Source organism: Oncorhynchus gorbuscha, linkage group LG03 (assembly GCF_021184085.1).
Source record: "Oncorhynchus gorbuscha isolate QuinsamMale2020 ecotype Even-year linkage group LG03, OgorEven_v1.0, whole genome shotgun sequence".
NCBI lineage: Eukaryota > Metazoa > Chordata > Actinopteri > Salmoniformes > Salmonidae > Oncorhynchus > Oncorhynchus gorbuscha.
This window is the reverse complement of record NC_060175.1, coordinates 66,548,261-66,569,820: the sequence shown is the minus strand read 5'-3', so window position 1 is coordinate 66,569,820 and position 21,560 is coordinate 66,548,261. Positions and strand designations below refer to the sequence as shown.

The following is a 21,560-nucleotide window of genomic DNA, read 5'->3' as shown; positions in this document are numbered from 1 at the left end:
TTGTATGTTAAAAGCATTGTGTGTGTGTGTTATGAGTTCAACAGCCTTTTTTTAGATAAGATGAACAAATAATAATTTCTAGTTGAATACGAGACAAGTTGAGCAAACACATCATTTTAAAGTTGACTGAATTTTTGCCCAGGTTTTCGCAAGTTGGAGCTAAGGTTGGGCCAACAATTATTTCAGTTCAGGTAACACTTGACTGAAAAGTGGACCAAACAAAAGAGGCCGTGGAACCAGTTACTTGATAATACATTATTTACAGTGTATCATCGACCTGATACGATGTGACGCGCTCTTACTGGATGGATGTTCCCTCCTGCTTCTCCTGTGTGAGGAAGGAATGCCTCAGTCCCAGAGGAATGTCCAGAGTTCATACACCTTGGCAGAGGGCTCAGCCTTTCCAAAGGCCACAATAGTCCTCAAACAGCAGAGTAGAACAGTTGTTGTGCGGTGTACACCCATCCAATGACCACAGAGTAGCTGCAGTTGTCTGTTCTACAGTACACAGAGCCTTCAGAAAGTATTCACACCCGTTGACTTTTTTGTTGTGTGTATTACAAAGTGGAATTCAAATGGATTGAATTGTCATTTCAAGTCAACGTTCTAAAGGAAATACTCTATAATGACAAAGTGGAAGAAACATTCTAACATTTGTAAAGGATTCATGAAAAAAAACACTAATATATCTTGATTAGGTCAGTATTCAAACCCTTGAGTTAATTACATGTTTGAATTACCTTTGGCAGCTATTACAGCTGTGAGTCTTACTGGGCAAGTCTATAAGAGCTTTCCACACCTGGATTGTGCAACATTTGCCAATTATTATTTTCAAAATTCTTTAAGCTTTGTCAAATTGTTTGTTGATCATTGCTAGACAACCACTTTCAGGTCTTGCCAAACTGTAACTCGGCCACTCAGGAACATTCAACGTCTTCTTGGTATGCAACTTCAGTGGACATTTGGCCTTCGGTTTTAGGTTATTGTCCTGCTAAAAGGTGAATTAATCTCCCAGTGTCTGGTGGAAAACAGACTGAACCAGGTTTTCATCTAGGATTTTGTCTATGTTTAGCTCCATTCCATTTTTTTAACCCCCGTCCCGTCCCGTCCTTAATGATTACAAACATACCGATAACATGATGCAGCCACCACTATGCTTGAAAATATGGAGAGTGGTACTCAGTAGTGTGTTGTATTGTATCTTCCCCCAACATAACACTTTCTATTCAGGACTTTGTATAGCTTTGCCACATTTTTTGCAGTATTACTTTAGTGCCTTGTTGCAAACAGGATGCACGTTTTGGAATATTTTCTATTCTGTTCAGGCTTCCTTCTTTTCACTCTTGTCAAAGAGGTGAGTATTGTGGAGTAACTACAATGTTATTGATCCATCCTCAGATTTCTCCTATCACAGCCATTAAACTCTGTAGCTGTTTTAAAGTCACCATTGGGCACATGGTGAAATCCCTGAGCGGTTTCCTTCCTCTCCGGCAACTGAGTTAGCTTATATCTTTGCAGTGAATGGATGTACTGATACACCATCCAAAATGTAATTAAAAACTGTAATTATTAATAACTTTGCTCATAGGGATATTCAATGTCTGCTATTTATTTTATTTTATCCATCTACCAATAGGTGCCCTTCTTTGCGAGGCATTGTAAAACCTCCCTGGTCTTTGTGGTTGAATCTGTGTTTGAAATTCACCGCTTGACTGAGGGACCTTACAGATAATTATATGTGTTGGGTACAGAGATGAGGTAGTCATTCAAAAATCATGTTAAGCATTATTATTGCACATACAGTGAGTCCATGTGACTTGTTATTTATTTTGGCTTGCCATAACACAGGGGTTGAATACTTACCGACTCAAGACATTTCAGTTTTTAATTCTTAATTCATTTGTATAGAAATATATATATATACGTAGATGCATAGGAAAAAAATGGCACTTTGACATTATAGGGTAGGGTGTGTCGGCCATAGACCTAAACATCTCAATTTAATCCATTTTAAATTCAGGCTGTAGCATTAACAAAAAAGTAAAGGGGTGTGAATACTTTCTGGAAGCACTTTATGTACTGTACCCTATTCTGCAGTGAATGTAGTGAGTAGCCAACACAAGGACTGGCATGAGAACTGAATAGCGCACAGGTGATTTACCATGAATATTCGAACGCGATTGGGAATTCTAACTGACCTAATTGGCTTTTGTTTATCCAGCAAGTTTAGTTCATCTCTGTTATGGTAGGTACATGGTTTGGTAGCTCTGCCATGTGAGATCATTGGTCATTTTGCATGATCGTTAGGAGTGTGCAAGTTGAAGCACTTTTAGCAAGTGTTGCGTAATACACGCCGTCACACTGTCCTAATGGCCCAGGGATGTGTGTCTATACTATAGGCTTTGAAAGAAGACATCAGTGATTTCTTGTATAAGGCGATGTAGTGTTGCTTTAGTGTTCATTTTGGTTTCAAAATCATTTGCTTGTTTCAGATTATTATTATTTTTTCTTTGAAATGCACACAAATGGTGGATTGCTGATCTATCAGTTTGAGCCTACGCACAACCTTGTCTTGAGTCAAGGGAATGCAGGAAAGATAAGCCGTGCTATTTGTTTCAGGGAAAATTAAGACTATAATGCAAACTAGACCAAACAAAACCTCCAATCAGCAGATGAGCTACAGTAACTTGACCTGACCTCCATATATCTATACACCTCAGACCTACAACATAAACGTCCAGCAACCCACCCCCTACCCACATCCCAAACCCCCAAAACGCCCTGCGCCCGATCCCCAACCCCTTATGCCCCCGATGCCAAGCACCGTTGTCTAATTAGATAGCTAAATGAGCGCATTCACTTTGAACATGCCCACGGGGCAAGCCAAACTGGGGGGGTTGGGACAGGCAGGGGGATGGGGAGGATGGCAAGGTGAGGGGGGCCAGGATGGGTAAACTTATGGGGTCTCTGTAGTAGGGCAGATGGGGGAGAGGGTTCATAAGAGGACGTCGCTCCAGCAGACGTGAACAGAGTGCAGTCATGCGTGAGCGCCAACTGGGCCGCTGCTGCTTACCTCTATCGAAATACACATGGGAATGAGAGATATGCAGAGCACACAGGATAAACTGCTTAGTAGTATACACAGGACAGATGTACACGCACGCACACAGATAAAAGGAACCACAAAGGACTGAAGCACATGGGTACGCGTCAATAACGTAGGGTTCAGGCCATAACACACATTCTAATAACCACTATTGCTCATCCCACTGCTCCAATTACCATCACCATCATATAGGTTGATTATAAATAAGAATTTGATCTTAACTGACTTGCCTAGTTAAATAAAGGTTCAATAAATCAAATACAAATGATGATGAGCAATAGATGGTAAACCAGACAGAGAAGACTGATTGAATAATAGGAGCGTCGTATTAAGAGAAAGGGCTATACTATCAGTGGTAGACATTTTACAAAAAAATGAGGTACACGTTGGATTTGATTGTGAGCACATTACGTATGCTAAACTGGTTTAATATAGCTCATATTTACAGTATATGGCTATGTCCTGCGGGTGCGGGGACAACAGAAAGGCCCTGGCATATGCTGTCTGGGGAAGTCGACGTGATTCATTGGGAACCCCAGAGCACACAGCCATGCACAGACTGATGCTACAGGGCTGCCTGAAGTCATTACATCAAAATAGCTCTGGATAGAGAAATCGAACAGGAATATATGTCATGACTGAGGTTCACTTATATGAAGTCCTATGTGATCATAGAAGCGCTGCTTTATTTCTCAAAATATATTGATTTGAGAAATAAACACTCCTGGTGTGTTCCTTGTTCTTCATGATGCTCTCTGCGCTTTTAACGGACCTCTGAGACTATCACAGTGCAGGTGCATTTATACCGAGACTTGATTATACACAGGTGGATTGTATTTATCAGCATTAGTCATTTAGGTCAACATTGGATCATTCAGAGATCCTCAATGAACTTCTGGAGAGAGTTTGCTGCACTGCAAGTAAAGGGGCTGAATAATTTTGCACGCCCAATTTTTCAGTTTTTGATTTGTTAAAAAAGTTTGAAATATCCAATAAATGTCGTTCAACTTCATGATTGTGTCCCACTTGTTGTTGATTCTTCACAAAAAAATACAGTTTTATATCTTTATGTTTGAAGCCTGAAATGTGGCAAAAGGTCGCAAAGTTCAAGGGGGCCGAATACTTTCGCAAGGCACTGTATATATATTTGTCACATGCACCGAATACAACAGGTGTAGTAGACCTTATATTGAAATGCTTACTTACAAGCCCTTACCAACAATGCAGTTTTAAGAAAAATAAGAGTTAAGAAAAATATTTACTAAATAAACTAAAGTAAAAAATAAAAGAGCAACAATAACATAATAATATCGAGGTTATATATACGGGGGTTGGTACCAAATCAGTGTGCGGGGGGTTACGCTTCTGTGTGTTCCTCTGTCTTATAAACTGGGGATGTTAAATTAGTCGAGAGAAACAGATCTGCACGCGTGCATACAAACATCAAAAATACAAATAAACACAGCCGCCCCTCCCTCCTAGCTCTATCGAGCCTGTGTTTTAGAGCCCCGTTTCTACGCCACGAGACAGGAATTATGGCAGTCACAGTGGCCGCAGCACCGCTCGCTCAGAGGGAGGCAGAGGGAGGCTTTGTGTTGTCTGTGTGTCATTGGGTGCAGATAGCCCATCAGTAATCATGCAGCATAGCCCTGAATCCCCTCCCTCACCCCGTCTCTCCCTCCTGCTGTTGCAGTGCCGTGTCTGATAGAGGCGTTGTGTGCATGTGTGTGTGTGTGCACGAAGGGTGCCATGTCTGATAGATGATGTACTTATTTGGTAACGAGCATCACTGCAGATCGACCATTTTCCCCGTCTAATAGTTGAACAACCATCGCTCCTCAAGAGGATTTCAGACCAGTTGGGCAGAACTCTTCCCCTAAATCACCCTCTCTCCGCTCCTAATTCCCCCCTGCCAGGTCCCCCACCTCGGCTAACCCCTCACCGCCTCCCACCAACTTTCGCCTCTCTCTTCCATCCACGTGGAAGAAGAGTAAATTGCCCTTTGTCAAGACTTCATAGACCAGTTGCTGAAACATCCGGCCAATCCCTTTGTTTTATATTACTGTATATATGACCATTGTCATACAGCTCTTTTTCTTACAATGCATCCATTCACAATGGCTGGGGGAAAATAAAAATAAATAGCATATTTATGGTCATGATGATTGGGCCTTTATCCAATGTTGATGACACGTTTCAGAAATGTGCTAGATTTTTTTTTTTAAACAAACAGGTTGATTTATGTTAGGATATTTTGTCATCATGATGTTTGTCTTTGTACTCATGAATCTTATCCAACAATACAATGCAAATTCCTTATTTACGAGCTCTGTAACGGCGTTCGTCTGTTGAAGAAAGAGAGTCGGACCGAAGCGCAGCGTGTAGGTTGCTCATGACTTTAATGAAAGAACGCGGTACATGAAATAACTGATACTAACTAAAAAAACAACAGAACGGAACGAGAAAATAATTACAGCCTATCTGGTGACTACAACACAGAGATAGGAACAAACACCCACAAAATACAAAGCGAACTCAGGCTACCTAGAGAATCACCTGACTCCAATTGAGAACCGCCTCAGGCAGCCAAGCCTAACTAGACACACCCCTAATCATACACAATCCCAATGCTAATAAAACCCCAATACGAAACACAACATATAAACCCATGTCACACCCTGGCCTACCCAAACATATAACAAAAACACAAAATACAATGACCAAGGCGTGACAGGCTCCTAAACAACTGCTATTTTATTTGTTTTTTTGCATTGTTTGTAACTTATTTTGTACATAAAGTTTATGCTACTGTCTCTTATGACCGAAAATAGCTTCTGGACATCAGAACAGCAATTACACACCTCAAACTGGACAAAGATTTTATTCTGTAATGAGTCCTGGCGCAAAGGTTATGCTGCTTTACGGAGACCAGGCCCAAATCCCCATCATTTGCATGAAGAAAAGGCGGAGATACAGAGGGAGAAGGTCGTGGTGACTTGTGAGGATTCGGAGGCGAGTGAGTGAATAGCCACTACCATTGGTTTTGTTGGCCAACGTGCAATCACTGGAAAACATACTCCATGATCTAAGATCGAGACTATCCTACCAACGGGACATTAAAAACTGTATCTTATGTTATGTCATGGCTGAACGACGACACGGATAATATAGAGCTGGCTGGGTTTTCCATGCATCGGCAGGACAGAGAAGCTACGTCTGTTAAGTCGAGGGGCGGGAGTGTATGTCTATTTGTCAATAACTGCTGGTACGGAACGTCTAATATTTAAAAAATCTAGAGGTATTGCTTGCCTGAGGTAGAGTACCTCATGATAAGCTGTAGACCACACTATCAACCAAGAGAGTTCTCATCTGTATTATTCGTAGCTGTCTATTTACCACCACAAACCGATGCTGGCACTAAGACCACACTCAACGAGGTATATAAGGCAATAAGCAAAGAAGAAAATGCTCATCCAGAAGTAACGTTCCTAGTGGCTGTATAATGCAGGCAAAATTAAATCCGTTTCACCTCATTTCTACCAGAAAGTCATATGTACAACCAGAGGGAAATATTTGCCCTCAATTTGGCAAATCTGACCATAATTCTATCCACCTGATTCCTGCTTACAAGGAAAAACTAAAGCAGGAAGTACCAGTGACTCGCTCAATACGGAAGTGTTCAGATGACGCGGATGCTACGCTACAGGACTGTTTTGCTAGCACAGACTGGAATATGTTCTGTGATTCATCCAATGGCAATGAGGAGGATACCACCTCACCTCAGCTTCATCAATAACTACGTGGATGACGTCCCCACGTTAACCGTACGTACATATCCCAACCAGGAGCCTGTGCATTGACTCGTTATTGCTATGTAATTTTATTCTGTTACTTTTTATCAAAATTTGACTTTAGTTTTATTTAGCATTTTTAAAAATATTTTTTTGAACCTTTATTTAACTAAATCAGTTAAATGAATCAGTTAAGAACAAATTCTTATTTTCAATGATGGCCTAGGAACAGTGGGTTAACTGCCTGTTCAGGGGCAGAACGACAGATTTGTACCTTGTCAGCTCAGGGGTTTGAACTTGCAACCTTCCAGTTTCTAGTCCAACGCTCTAACCATTAGGCTACCTTACCGCCACAGAGCAATTTTTTTTTCTTAACTCTATTTCTTGAACTGCATTGTTGGTTAATGGCTTCTTGGTAAGCATTTCATAGTAAGGTAATACCTGTTGTATTTGGAGCATGTGACAAATATAATTTGATTTGATTTAAATTATTCACAAGGCAGATCCCTTCTGGGAACTTCTTCAACACCAAACTAGAGTTGCTGTATTTGGATCCAAACATTTTATACAACAATAACAACTGTGAAAACAAAATGTCTGCCTTATTAAACGGCTGCACTCTATGGCAGAAGAGCTCATAAATTCACCATATGCATGGCCTGGAGCAAACTTCCACAGATCACTGGCTAAATGAACATGCTCTGTCTGGCCAGATGTTTGCCTAATTTTCCTGGACTCCTATATGCTAGGCATTTTTTCCAACCCTGTGTGTGTGTGTGTGTGTGTGTGTGTGTGTGTGTGTGTGTGTGTGTGTGTGTGTGTGTGTGTGTGTGTGTGTGTGTGTGTGTGTGTGTGTGTGTGTGTGTGTGTGTGTGTGTGTGTGAGAGAGAGAGTGTGTGCGTGCATGTGTGCTTTGTGTGTGCGTGCGTACATGCATTATAATGAGTGCTAGGCCTATGCACTGCATATCCTGTAGAAAGTGACAGACAGACATAGTAAATCTTTAGTGAATCACCACAAATGTTCTATCTTCACCACTCTGCCCATTAGCACTGAGGTCAATTGTAACGTAAAGAGTAAAAAAAAAACTTGCAGGTGACTATCATGTTGTACAGGCTCTTCAGAAAGTATTCAGACCCCTTGACTTTTTCCACATTTTGTTATGTTACAGCCTTCTTCTAAAATGAATTAAATATTTTTTCTTCCTCAGTAATCTACACACAATAACCTATAACCTACAAGGTGCACACAGATTTATAGAAATGTTCGCAAAGAAACAGAAATACCTTATTTACATAAGTATACAGACCCTCTGCTATGAGACTCAAAATTGAGCTCAGGTGCATCCTATTTCCATTGATTATCCTTGAGACGGTTCTACAACTTGATTGGAGTCCACCTGTGGTAAATTCAATTGATTGGACATGATTTGGAAAGGCACACACCTGTCTATACAAGGTCCCACAGTTGACAGTGCATTTCAGAGCAAAAACACAGCCATGAGGTCAAGGGAATTGTACATAGAGCTCCGAGACAGATCTGGGGAAGGGTACCAAAAAATGTCTGCAGCATTTGACGGTCCCCAAGAACACATTGGCTGCCATCATTCTTAAATGGAAGAAGTTTGGAACCACAAAGACTCTTCCTAGAACTGGCCTCCCAGCCAAACTGAACAATCGGGGGAAAAGGGCCTTGGTCAGGGAGGTGACCAAGAACCTGGTCACTCTGACAGAGCTCTAGAGTTCTTATGTGTTGATGGGAGAACGTTCCAGAAGGACAACCATCTCTGCAACACTCCACCAATCAGGCCTTTATGGTAGAGTGGCCAGCCGGAAGTCACTCCTCAGAAAAAGGCACATATCACCCCACTTGGAGTTTGCCAAAAGGCACCGAACGACTCAAACCATTAGAAACAAGATTATCTGGTCTGATGAAATCAAGATTGAGCTCTTTGGCCTGAATGCCAAGTGTCATGTCTGGAGGAAACCTGGCATCATCCCTACGGTGAAGCATGGTGGTGGCAGCATCATGCTGTGGGAATATTTAGTCAGGATTGAGGCAAAGATGAACGGAGCAAAGTACAGAGAGATCCTTGATGAAAACCAGAGTGCTCAGAACATCAGACTGGGGGTGAAGGTTCACCTTCCAACAGGACAACGACCCTAAGAACACAACCAAGACAACGCAGGAGTGGCTTTGGGACAAATCTCTGAATGTCTTTGAGTGGCCCAGCCAGAGCCCGGACATGAACCCAATCAAACATCTCTGGAGAGACCTGAAAATAGATGTGTAGTGACGCTCCCCATCCAACCTGACAGAGCTTGAGAGGATCTGCAGAGAGGAATGAGAGAAACTCCCCAAATACAGGTGTGCCAAGCTTGTAGCGTTATACTCAAGAAGACCCGAGGCTGTAATCGCTGCCAAAGGTCCTTCAACAAAGTACTGAGTAAAGGGTCTGAATACTCATGTAAATGTTTAAAAAAAATATTTAATAGATTTGCAAAAATCTCTAAAAACCTGTTTTTGCTTTGTCATTTTGATGTATTGTGTGTAGATTGATGAGGGGAAAAAACGATTTCATCAATTTTAGAATAAGGTTGTAACCTAACAAAATGTGGAGAAAGTCAAGAGGTCTGAATCATTTCCAAATGCACTGTATATCTAGTGTGCAACATACGGCTGGAAATGCAACACCTGTCCCCTGATCCACTGATCCAAGGATTATTGTCAGGATCTGGCAGAAGTGGAGATCTGTTTTAGATTGGTAACAGCAGTGGGTTCCCACCTCGGCCACTTTCTGCTAGCTTTCCCTGTGTCTCAGACACCCCCACAAGCACAGACACCACCCCAGCCCAGATGCTCTCTGAGCCTGGACAGATGTGCCTCTGCCTCTGCCCCTCTGTAGAGGAGATGGAGAAATTAGTGTTTGTTTGTACGTCTACGTGTATGCAAGATGTGTGTGTGTGTGTGTCACTTAGGATAAGGTAGTCTTTCTATGTAAGCTCAGGAATCACAATCTCTCCTCTGCTCCCATGTGTCCATCCTGGCACAGAGAGTGACAACAGGACACAGACCGAGACACAGCGAAGGACAAAGATCGTTAGATGGAAATATATCAATACAGGGGGGAGAAGGACAGCTTTAAGTGAAGAGGGTGAGAGGAGGGAGCAACGGAGAGAGAAAGAGCGAGACGAGGGTGAGAGGGGGGAGCAACGGAGAGAGAAAGAGAGCGATGAGGGTGAGCGAGAGAGTGACTGTATAAGAGAAAGAGAGAAAGAGAAAGAGTTACTGAGGTTGGACACAGACCAGGGTAGTTCAGAGATGCTTGGATGTGTTTTAGTGCTGGGTTTGCCCAATAGGTCACTTCTGCAGTGAGCATTACCACAGGGTAATGTTACATGACTAAAATACTCAACCTGTGTGTGCGCGTGTGTGCATGTTTTTGGGGAGGGGTGGCACCAAGACCATATGAGCTATACACATTTTAGTTACATTTAGTTCCCACCATTTCAATTTTTCAAATAATCTCAATATTATTTAATATCAGTAGACACAGAGGCCAAACATACAGCTCGCAGACTATTGGACCCTGGAACCTGGGATAAAACAACCACGTCACTCTTCTTTGAAGACAAAACACAACAAATAGCTGTATCCCTATCTATCCTACATTCCTTCGGTGTAAGAACCTTGAAGTAAGCTTAGTTGACCCAACACCCCTTTAATGTTATGGTTAAGACACACAAGGGTTGATTGCATTTGATTTACCCTACATCATAGCTCAAAGTAAAGCTGAAAGACAATGCATCGACATACTTTTCTACTTAACAAATGCTATGAAGCTGCAATCTTACTTAGGGCAACTTGTTTCTCCCATCATTAACGTCAAGGATGTGATTTTAGCCAAAGACTCCTCAACAGAATTAAGATGAGAGCTTGATGAGCCCAACAGGGCTGCTAGTGCCCGAGAGTCTTCCTCATCACAGGGAGTGTGACGGTGCCTTTGAGGGTGTAGCTGTTTAAGTGTCATGCTGATAACATGTTACATATGGCACCACCGTCACATGTTATAATGCCGCATAAACATTCAAAACAACTTATAGATGTTGCTTCCCCCCCCCTATACGGCCCACCAAACCTTAACCCCACAAAAACTCGGAAACATCTGAGTGTATGATGAACAAAAGCAAACTTTATTCAGATCCCGACAGAAAAAGGGCGGACCAAAATCTCAGTGTCCGTTCAAATTAAAAAATGTCATCTTTATCTTTTGTCAACATTGAGCGATACAGTATCTCATTAATAAACAAAGGTCAAGCCATTTTACATATCCCAAACGCTTTGTTTCGTTTCAACATGCTTCGTCACTCACTGCTAAAAAAAAATAGTGTTTTGGTTGGAACTCAGTTTGGAAAAGCTGGAGGCTTCAAATGAGTTTTTTCAGATATTTTTCAGCAGTGTTCTACTTACTGAAATGTCCAGTCGTCACCTTAGTAGTGGTCTCTGTCTGGTGCTACAAAGTAATGGTGAGGAGCCCAGTTGACAAACATCTTTCTTTTCTCCCAGAGACAGGAACTGCATCCCAGTCACCGCAGCCCTGCTCACGCCTGCCCCTGCTCGCACTGTTGCTAAGCAACATGTTAAATTCCAGTGTTCTGTATGTCCAAATAAATCATGAAGTCCTCCGTTAGCTGAGCCGTAGACAGCTCCTAATACAAGATGACGTCAGTAAGTACAACAACAGCAACAAAAACAGCAGAGAACAATAAACAGTTTTTAAAAAAGGACTGGGCAGAAAGCAGATTTCAAATGAGAAGAAAACCCCAAAAAATGAAATCAACTTACACTTAAAATATTTGAATACAAAGCAGAACAAAAATGGAAAAAATAACTTTCTTCAGACAGGACCAGCCTGTTAGTTCTGTTTCGGCACAACCCAAACCCATCACACCCCCACCCCTTACCCCACCCAGGACCCTTTACTCCATCTACATTTCTTAAGCTCTTCTTCACACAGTACGAATGAGACACCCAGCTTTGTAAAGGCTTTGATCCTGTACTATCATGACTAGCCACACTACAAGAATGACGACTCCAGAGAGTCTCATCTCAGGTGACCAATCGCGGAGCAAGGAGACTTCTCTTTCAACCCAGTGTTGACAATGACATGATCAGCTTATCCCTGCCACCGGTAAGCTTCTCGAGGCGTAGTGAGTGAGCTCCTGACTCCTTCAATGCTACGGTTAAAAGCTCATAGTGAAGAACGATTGACCTTTTATGTGTTACGTAAAAACGCAAGGTCAGAGGATTTAAGAATGATCCAAATGAGGCTTAGAGGAACCAGGGGGGGACTATCAAAAGACTATTGGACAATAAAAGTGGCCGTATAAATATCACCCCACTCCATCAACGTCTGAAGTTAAACACCTTGAGATGAAGAAGAGAGTGGCTGACTAAAGGAGGAAGAAAAACAAGTCTCTCTCTCATCCTCAGTTCTTTTTCATTCTGCTCTCAGCACAGCATGTCCCGAGTCTTACTGTTAATGGCCCGTGTGAATGTTTAGTCACATAGCACTCCTTCAGACTCGCTCAGTCTATCCTCCCCACGACCTCTTTTAAGAGTGGTGTGCTTGCCATATCCCTCCTCCAGACCCTGTTTCATTGCTGACAGATTCAATGTCCTAAAAAATAAAATACTGTAGAGGTCGCCATGGAAATAATTTCATTTAAGGCCCACTCTCTCAAACCACCCCAGTTGCGTCACACTGGGTACCGTTCCCTCTCATTGCCAGGAATGTAGAGGTGGCCACCTCAACCTTTTGAAATTTTTTAGCAAAGATCCCCATTTTAACGTTAACATTTTCAAGTTTAATTTAGGGCAAGGATGATGGATGGGACACACATCAACATTACAAAGAGGTGAGATGCTGTGTTTACAATTGATGTTTTCTTATATCATTTCGCTCTCAGTGGCATTATGAAATGAAGTCTGCACTAACCTACAGTATGCTGGTGAGGTGTGTGTCTGTGTGTGTGCGTGGGTCTGTTGTTAATGTGTTTTTGGGGGATGGGGGGGGGGTCATGAAGAAGACCAGTATAGACTACACAGAGTAAACCATGGAGGGGTAGCATTCTTTTTTTAAAGAGGGCCGTCAGTGGGGGTGGGGAGGACGTTTGGGGAGGCCAGAGGGATTAAACAGAAACTCCTTCCTTCCCCCTTACTTTCCCTTCCCCACCCCACACCCCCCTTTATCCGCTGGACCGGTCAATGGAGTGCCTCTCTGGTCACCACTGTCTGGGTTCTACTCCCTTCCCTCACATGATGGAGCAGCCCTTGGCCTTGTCCTTGCCGAAGGTGGAGGAGAGGAGGTCAGACTTGCCGGGCAGAAAGAGGAGTCTCTTGGAGAGGCGTCGGGCGGGGCTGGGCTTGGTGGAGGGCTGCAGCTTGTTGATGCAGGCCAGGGCTGCAGTACGGAACACACTGTGGATGCTCTTCTCTGAGGTGAAGGCTGAACACTCCAGGTAGGCCTCCGCACCTAGTTGCTTGGCCATGGAGGACCCCTGCAACACGATGGGGAAGAACAAGAGTGAGATGGGGAGAGAGAGAGAGAGAGAGAGAGAGAGAGAGGGAGAAAGACTCACTTGCTCATGTGAGATGGGTGTCTGCTTCTGATTGGACAGCTCCATAAGCGTGCACACGTCCGTGCGCAGGTCTGTTTTACAGCCTATCAGGAGGATGCGTGTGCTGGGGCAGAAATCCAGGATCTCTGTCTTCCACTGCAATGAAAAGGACATATGACTGTTATAAGGTTGTTGTAATGTATCATAACCACAGCTGTAATGTACATGGTACACAGAGAGAATGATCACGATGATTGTGTCGATGACAAGGAGGAGGCCACTGACACGGCCTGCAACGGAAACATGCAGTCTCTCCTTCACTGCAGCCGAGGTGAGTAAGACATTTAAACGTGTTAACCCTCGCAAGGCTGCAGGCCCAGACGGCATCCCCAGCCGCGCCCTCCGAGCATGCGCAGACCAGCTGGCCGGTGTGTTTACGGACATATTCAATCAATCCCTATACCAGTCTGCTGTTCCCACATGCTTCAAGAGGGCCACCATTGTTCCTGTTCCCAAGAAAGCTAAGGTAACTGAGCTAAACGACTACCGCCCCGTAGCACTCACTTCCGTCATCATGAAGTGCTTTGAGAGACTAGTCAAGGACCATATCACCTCCACCCTACCTGACAACCTAGACCCACTCCAATTTGCTTACCGCCCAAATAGGTCCACAGACGATGCAATCTCAACCACACTGCACACTGCCCTAACCCACCTGGACAAGAGGAATACCTATGTGAGAATGCTGTTCATCGACTACAGCTCGCCATTCAACACCATAGTACCCTCCAAGCTCGTCATCAAGCTCGAGACCCTGGGTCTCGACCCCGCCCTGTGCAACTGGGTACTGGACTTCCTGACGGGCCGCCCCTAGGTGGTGAGGGTAGGCAACAACATCTCCTCCCCGCTGATCCTCAACACGGGGGCCCCACAAGGGTGCGTTCTGAGCCCTCTCCTGTACTCCCTGTTCACCCACGACTGCGTGGCCACGCACGCCTCCAACTCAATCATCAAGTTTGCGGACGACACAACAGTGGTAGGCTTGATTACCAACAACGACGAGACGGCCTACAGGGAGGAGGTGAGGGCCCTTGGAGTGTGGTGTCAGGAAAATAACCTCACACTCAACGTCAACAAAACTAAGGAGATGATTGTGGACTTCAGGAAACAGCAGAGGGAACACCCCTATCCACATCGATGGAACAGTAGTGGAGAGGGTAGCTAGTTTTAAGTTCCTCGGCATACACATCACAGACAAACTGAATTGGTCCACTCACACTGACAGCGTCGTGAAGAAGGCGCAGCAGCGCCTATTCAACCTCAGGAGGCTGAAGAAATTCGGCTTGTCACCAAAAGCACTCACAAACTTCTACAGATGCACAATCGAGAGCATCCTGGCGGGCTGTATCACCGCCTGGTACGGCAACTGCTCCGCCCTCAACCGTAAGGCTCTCCAGAGGGTAGTGAGGACTGCACAACGCATCACCGGGGGCAAACTACCTGCCCTCCAGGACACCTACACCACCCGTTGTTACAGGAAGGCCATAAAGATCATCAAGGACATCAACCACCCGAACCACTGCCTGTTCACCCCGCTATCATCCAGAAGGCGAGGTCAGTACAGGTGCATCAAAGCTGGGACCGAGAGACTGAAAAACAGCTTCTATCTCAAGGCCATCAGACTGTTAAATAGCCACCACTAACATTGAGTGGCTGCTGCCAACACACTGTCATTGACACTGACCCAACTACAGCCATTTTAATAATGGGAATTGATGGAAATGATGTAAATATATCACTAGCCACTTTAAACAATGCTACCTTATATAATGTTACTTACCCTACATTATTCATCTCATATGCATATGTATATACTGTACTCTACAACATCGACTGCATCCTTATGTAACACATGTATCACTAGCCACTTTAACTATGCCACTTTGTTTACTTTGTCTACACACTCATCTCATATGTATATACTGTACTCGATACCATCTACTGTATGCTGCTCTGTACCATCACTCATTCATATATCCTTATGTACATGTTCCTTATCCCCTTACACTGTGTATAAGACAGTAGTTTTGGAATTGTTAGTTAGATTACTTGTTGGTTATCACTGCATTGTCGGAACTAGAAGCACAAGCATTTCGCTACACTCGCATTAACATCTGCTAACCATGTGTATGTGACAAATAAAATTTGATTTGATTTGATTTGATTTGGAAGAAGGAATTGACAGCAGCAATGATGATGATGACGATCATAATGACAAGATACTCACCTTTTTCAGTGCACCGTCAAATGAGTCTGGGCGGCTGATGTCGAAACAGAGGAGCACAGCGTCTGAGTCGCTGTAGCACAGGGGTCTGACGTTATCGTAGTATGGAGAGCCTGTAGGGTCAAACAGATCGGCTAGGGTTAGTCACAGGGCTTTCAAAAGGGCAGTACCAAACTAATAAGGCTCCATTAGTTGCAATAAGAATGGTTTGTACCAGAACAGTATACAGTTACCTATTGGAATATTATTTTTGACTAAATATCGTATCGTTTTGACAAAATTATTTTTCTGCTAGTTTGTTGTACCTGCACCAAAACTCTAGTATTTAAATAGGGAGCCAATTTGTTTTCCGCACTTTCCATGACTGATCGTTTTCTCATGGCTCTCTTGTCCCTCTACAGCAGACATATGGTGTGCAATATATTTGGAACATCGAATCTCAATAAAAATCAGGGTATCCAATTGCAATACACATAGACCTGTGAGAATCGCAGTAAGCATCGGATACAGGGACTTAAGTATCATGATAATATTGAATCGTGAGGTCCCTGGGGCAATTTTCATCCCCACTAAAGAACAAGAACGAGGAGTGTTAGGTGCTTGGTGTATTGCATGGTTGGGTGCTGGGATGCAGTCCCCCCACACAGCACCGGACACCCCCCCCCGGTAACTACGGCAACAGCCTTGGTAGACAATGCTTGAATCCAACCCTCTATTTTACTACCCCCCCGCATCCAAACCATTCTCCGCACGCACACACTCCAATTTCTCCTCCCTCACTCTCGGATCTACAGTAAGTCATTTCACTAAAGCCCCACGCCTTCCCACTCAGTAGAAGAACTCGCCAATAAATCACATGAACACACAAGCAGACTGTACACTATAACTCCATCCCAATCACACCCCTGCGTTACCCAAAAGGTTTATATTGAACCCTTTGTCTGTGCAGAAATCCCACTTGAAATCAGATAGAAGAAATAAAGAGCTCTCTGTCAAGGGAGACACTTTCATAGATTGTTGTTCTAAGAGTGTATCATCTATGAAGCAACACACTGACATGAGTCAATACACATGCTGTATGTATGCACAACGTCGCTAGCAACGACCGCTAAACTAAAAAGTAAATGCTTCTCGTGTTATAAATTGAAGACAATTGCGAAGAAAATCTGTGTGTTGTGAGCGTTGTGCATGTGTGTGTGCATGTGTGTGTGCGTGCGTGAGTATATGCTTGCGGGCCTACACATCGAAGTGTAAAAGTATGTTAGTATGTTATTGTTGCAAAGGGAGGTCCCTGTGGCTAAAAACAGATGCTTCACCGAATGTCAGTCCTCGGTTGTGCTCCCTCGTCGCGTCGCACACCAGCCACAGATTCAGTTTCCTCTCCCTGCTCCGGAAACGTATTGAACACGAACTCAACCAGGTAAGAATGAATTAAGAAAAGCTTCACCTGTGGATGTATGACCTACGTAGGCCTCTATGGGTAGTGCGAAATGCATTTGGATGATATAGGATCCCTCCTGCTACTGTCAGCGTGACACAGTCTTCAGATCCAATCCATTACTAAAAGCCTAACAAACGCTCTCCTGTGAGGGAGACAATTGTCTGACGTTCACAGGGAATGACTGTATGGACAGTCAAGTGTGTCGAGGCAAGGAGCGAGGCAACTGATTAGTAGATATGACTTGTTTTTCCAGTAGGTGACAACGCCAGCATTTGGCAGAGAGGAGCCCAGGGTGATGCAACACTGGGGATACAGACATGATGATGGCTCTGAGCCCTGGAGCCGAGAGAGGATACAAGCCGTGATACACCTCCCACACACACCTCCCCTACCTGGACGTGGACTCACACACACACACACACACAACACTGGGAGAAGGAGGAGTCTAAAAACCTAACGATAAACTGGTTGCTTGTTGATGGAGGCTGGAGAGGCAACGGGAAAGAGAACTAAACGGGGCATCTCACTTTGAGTCCGATCACTGCGAGAGAGAGAGAGAGAGACGGTGAGAACAGGCCGCCGCAGAGCTTGACCATGAACTCAGAGAGGAGCGGCACGGGGGGAATCGTTAGGCACAGCAACACAGCCCACTCCACAGCAGAGCACAGACAGCAGCCTGACCCTAAGGGGACACTTTGCCTCTCTTCACACACCCTCAGCCAAGGAAAATAGAGAAATAACATGAGAATAAGAGCAACCTCAGAGAAAATAATTATAAGGCTGTTCATGGTTTTATCATCAACAGCTAGGCCTGCTCTCTCTCTCTCTTTCTCTCCCCCCACAGACCATCGGTAAACATTATAATAGCGATATATGTATAATCACCAACTTTTAGTGATAGTACAATCAGAGAAAACAACATGGAACTGGTTGGGAAGGTGTAGAAGGATCCTACCTTGTCAGTAGTTCACCACAACACTGTGTGTGTGTGTGTGTGTGTGTGTGTGTGTGTGTGTGTGTGTGTGTGTGTGTGTGTGTGTGTGTGTGTGTGTGTGTGTGTGTGTGTGTGTGTGTGTGTGTGTGTGTGTGTGTGTGTGTGTGTGTGTGTGTGTGTGCCCGCTATAGGTGTCATATTTGATGTAGAGCCAACAGGTTATTAGACATTCCTCTAGTAAAGGGGGTAGGTGGTGAGAGGGGGATATATTTGTCTTCTGGGAATGGGATCCCTGTAGTGTCAAATGAATTAGGCCTGCATCATTCTATGCCTTCTAAACATAAATCGAAGGGAGACCGAAACAGAGAACAGGGTCATGTCATTTGCATTCAAATGTTGTGTCACTGTCTGAGAAAACTTCTCAGACCTCAGCAGCCTACCACATCACTACCTGTGATAAGCAGCAGGACAACAGTACAGATCGCTATCTTAAAGGAAAATAATAACAAACTACTAACAACCATACAGTATACACTATGATGCTAAACAAGACTCTGAGACAATGGCCAATGGGCTTTTGGTTAGCCTACTGTTGTTTACGCAAACTCTCTGATTGCATTGTTTTCCGGGCGGGTGGGAAAGGAAATGTTAAACTGGAAAGAAATGACAAGTCAGGTTTTACAGTACAATTAGTCTGAGAACTTGAACGTTGACACAAATTTCAAATGGCGTGCTTTTGGACTTGAACTTAATTTCACGCATCATAAACCTGCTACACAGGTAGAGCATCTTGTATAGAGAGACACAACATACTACATACAACCTTTGGTAGAAGACGTTATTAAGGCTTATTATAACCTGGATGTGCTCAAATCCATGCCTCAATGACTAAGGTATATTGGATGTGGGCACGGGGGGTGCAGAGTGTAATGCTCACCTGACGTGTCCCAGAGACTGAGCTCTACGCGTTGCTCCTCCAGCTCCAGACACGCTGTGTAGTTCTCAAATACTGTTGGAACATAGGTCTGTGGATGCAGAAAGGAGCGAGTTCATTAGCTACGCATTACAGTACGGTCAGTCATTGTGAAACAGTCACCCCAGTAATCAGCCGTATTAGATTGACACATAATGATCATCCCAGTCTGTGGCTAATGTCCTGTCTGACCAAATAGGGCATCTGAACAGTTGTACTGTTTAGAAAGGAAATAATTTTATACATCTCGTCCTGCCCCTTTGTATTTGGACCTATTCACTTGTATGCGTATTGAAGTAGGCTAAAGTGTAGCATTTGGTCCCATATTCCTAGCACTAAGTTATGCATGTGACTCTACAAACTTGGATGGATTTGCAGTTTGTTTTGGTTGTGTTTCAGATGATGTTCTTCCCAATAGAAATGAATGGGGATTAAATGATGTATTGTGTGATTTTGGAGTCACTTTCACTGTAAATAAGAATAGAATATGGTTCTGAACACTTCTACATTCATGTGGATGGTACCATTATTACGAATAATCATGAATGAATCGTGAATAATGCTTTCATGACTCCAACATGACACAATACATTATTTAATCACCGTTAATTTCTATTGGGAACAACATAATCTGAATCACGTCCAAAACCAACTGCAAATGCATCCAACAAGTCTGTAGAGTGAGCTCTACGTGCTAAACACTCCATTTGAAATTAAGCACAATTGGAAATTTCTCTCAATATTGAAGTTCTCAGAGGAATTGCATTTCCTTTCCAGTTTACTCAATCAATATTTCCAAGTCCAGATAACAATGCAATATTAAACTTCTATTCGTTATTATCGTAGAATTAGAATGACATTTCTATTGCTATTGTCATCTCTTTATAGTATGTGTATGTAGCCTATTCCGCATGTATTTAGGACATGGGTATTATTATCCAGTCAAACGTGCCAGCTGTAGACATTGCATACCTCAGGATAGGAATCCTTGGCAAGGACTTGCAACATCGCCGTTTTTCCGCATTGAACATCCCCAACCAACACCAGTTTACATCTCGCCACCAGAGGCTGGGTAAGTCTCCTTTCCTTCATTGTGAATACGATTTGGTTGACGAACACAATAAATTGATATGCGAAAGAAAAACACGTGTAAAATCCTCTGTCAGTTATCAGTGCATTCCGCCGGGATGATGTACAGTACACCTTCGATGAAGCTTGCTGCCAGCGGTATGCGCCGAGTTATGACGCTGCTGAACTTTATATTGTCGCGTCAGCCAATGAAAATTAGCGTTCTGCTCATTGTTGCGCAGCATGCGTTTCGGACTGCATAGGCTATGCAAGATCAGGGCTGGTAGTCAGTCAATTTGGTTCTAAAGTATACAAATACGTATAGTCTATCCATGTCCAGTGCATGATGTGTAACAATGCCACTTCACCGCTTTACCAGCTTCAGTTCCATTTTATAGATTTGATTGACACCTTTATTTCACCCTAGCTCTCTATCTCACACACACGCGCGCGCGCGCACACGCACACGCACACCCTCATCTGAAGGAACCCCTACCATGAATAAATCAATGGAAAGTACCTGCTCACTTCTTCATGCCCAGCGGTAGCTTTTTCTGAGTAGATTTATACGAAAAAATGCTGTTGTGTGGATTTCGGAAACAAGGTTTCCTGACAGTAAAACGTTTATCTGAACTCAAAGTTCAAGCGATCACAACCTTGGCAAGCAAATTTGGAAAGTGTTGCCTACCCTTGTGGCTTCGCAGACATGTGTCGACCCAACTCCACTACTTATATTTCACCCCGACCTTGAACAGGATTTAAAAAATGAAGAAGAATTACACTTATTTGTCTTCTCATCAAGTTCTATACATTTGGCAGGAAACCAATCATATGGACAGAGAAAGTGCCCTACGTAACATTACATTTACATTTACATTTAAGTCATTTAGCAGACGCTCTTATCCAGAGCGACTTACAAATTGGTGCATTCACCTTATGACATCCAGTGGGACAGTCACTTAACAATAGTGCATCTAAAACTTAGGGGGGGTGGGGTGAGAGGGATTACTTAACCTATCCTAGGTATTCCTTAAAGAGGTGGGGTTTCAGGTGTCTCCGGAAGGTGGTGATTGACTCCGCTGTCCTGGCGTCGTGAGGGAGTTTGTTCCACCATTGGGGGGCCAGGGCAGCGAACAGTTTTGACTGGGCTGAGCGGGAGCTGTACTTCCTCAGTGGTAGGGAGGCGAGCAGGCCAGAGGTGGATGAACGCAGTGCAGAGATGGAGTATGCAATGGCTGACTGGGTGCAATGTGCAGGTGCAGCCAGTGTGCTGAAAAACACGTTTGTGTGGGAGTGTGTCATCAGTGTGTGTGTGTGGCATGCTAGTGTGCCTGTGAGTGAGC

The 21,560-nt window shown here is 43.8% G+C and overlaps 1 protein-coding gene across 1 annotated transcript; it reads right to left on the bottom strand.

The window, feature by feature from the left end:
• Positions 1 to 11,069: 11,069 nt before the first annotated feature.
• Positions 11,070 to 20,426, bottom strand: LOC124021418 (rho-related GTP-binding protein Rho6-like). Its single transcript, XM_046336610.1, has 5 exons — positions 20,122 to 20,426; positions 19,114 to 19,201; positions 15,805 to 15,914; positions 13,539 to 13,673; positions 11,070 to 13,457 (listed from the first exon to the last, which is right to left on the bottom strand). The coding sequence occupies exons 1-5, from the start codon at positions 20,239 to 20,241 to the stop codon at positions 13,212 to 13,214; spliced, it is 699 nt and encodes a 232-aa protein (XP_046192566.1). The 5' UTR covers positions 20,242 to 20,426; the 3' UTR covers positions 11,070 to 13,211.
• Between the last annotated feature and the right edge of the window lie 1,134 nt (positions 20,427 to 21,560).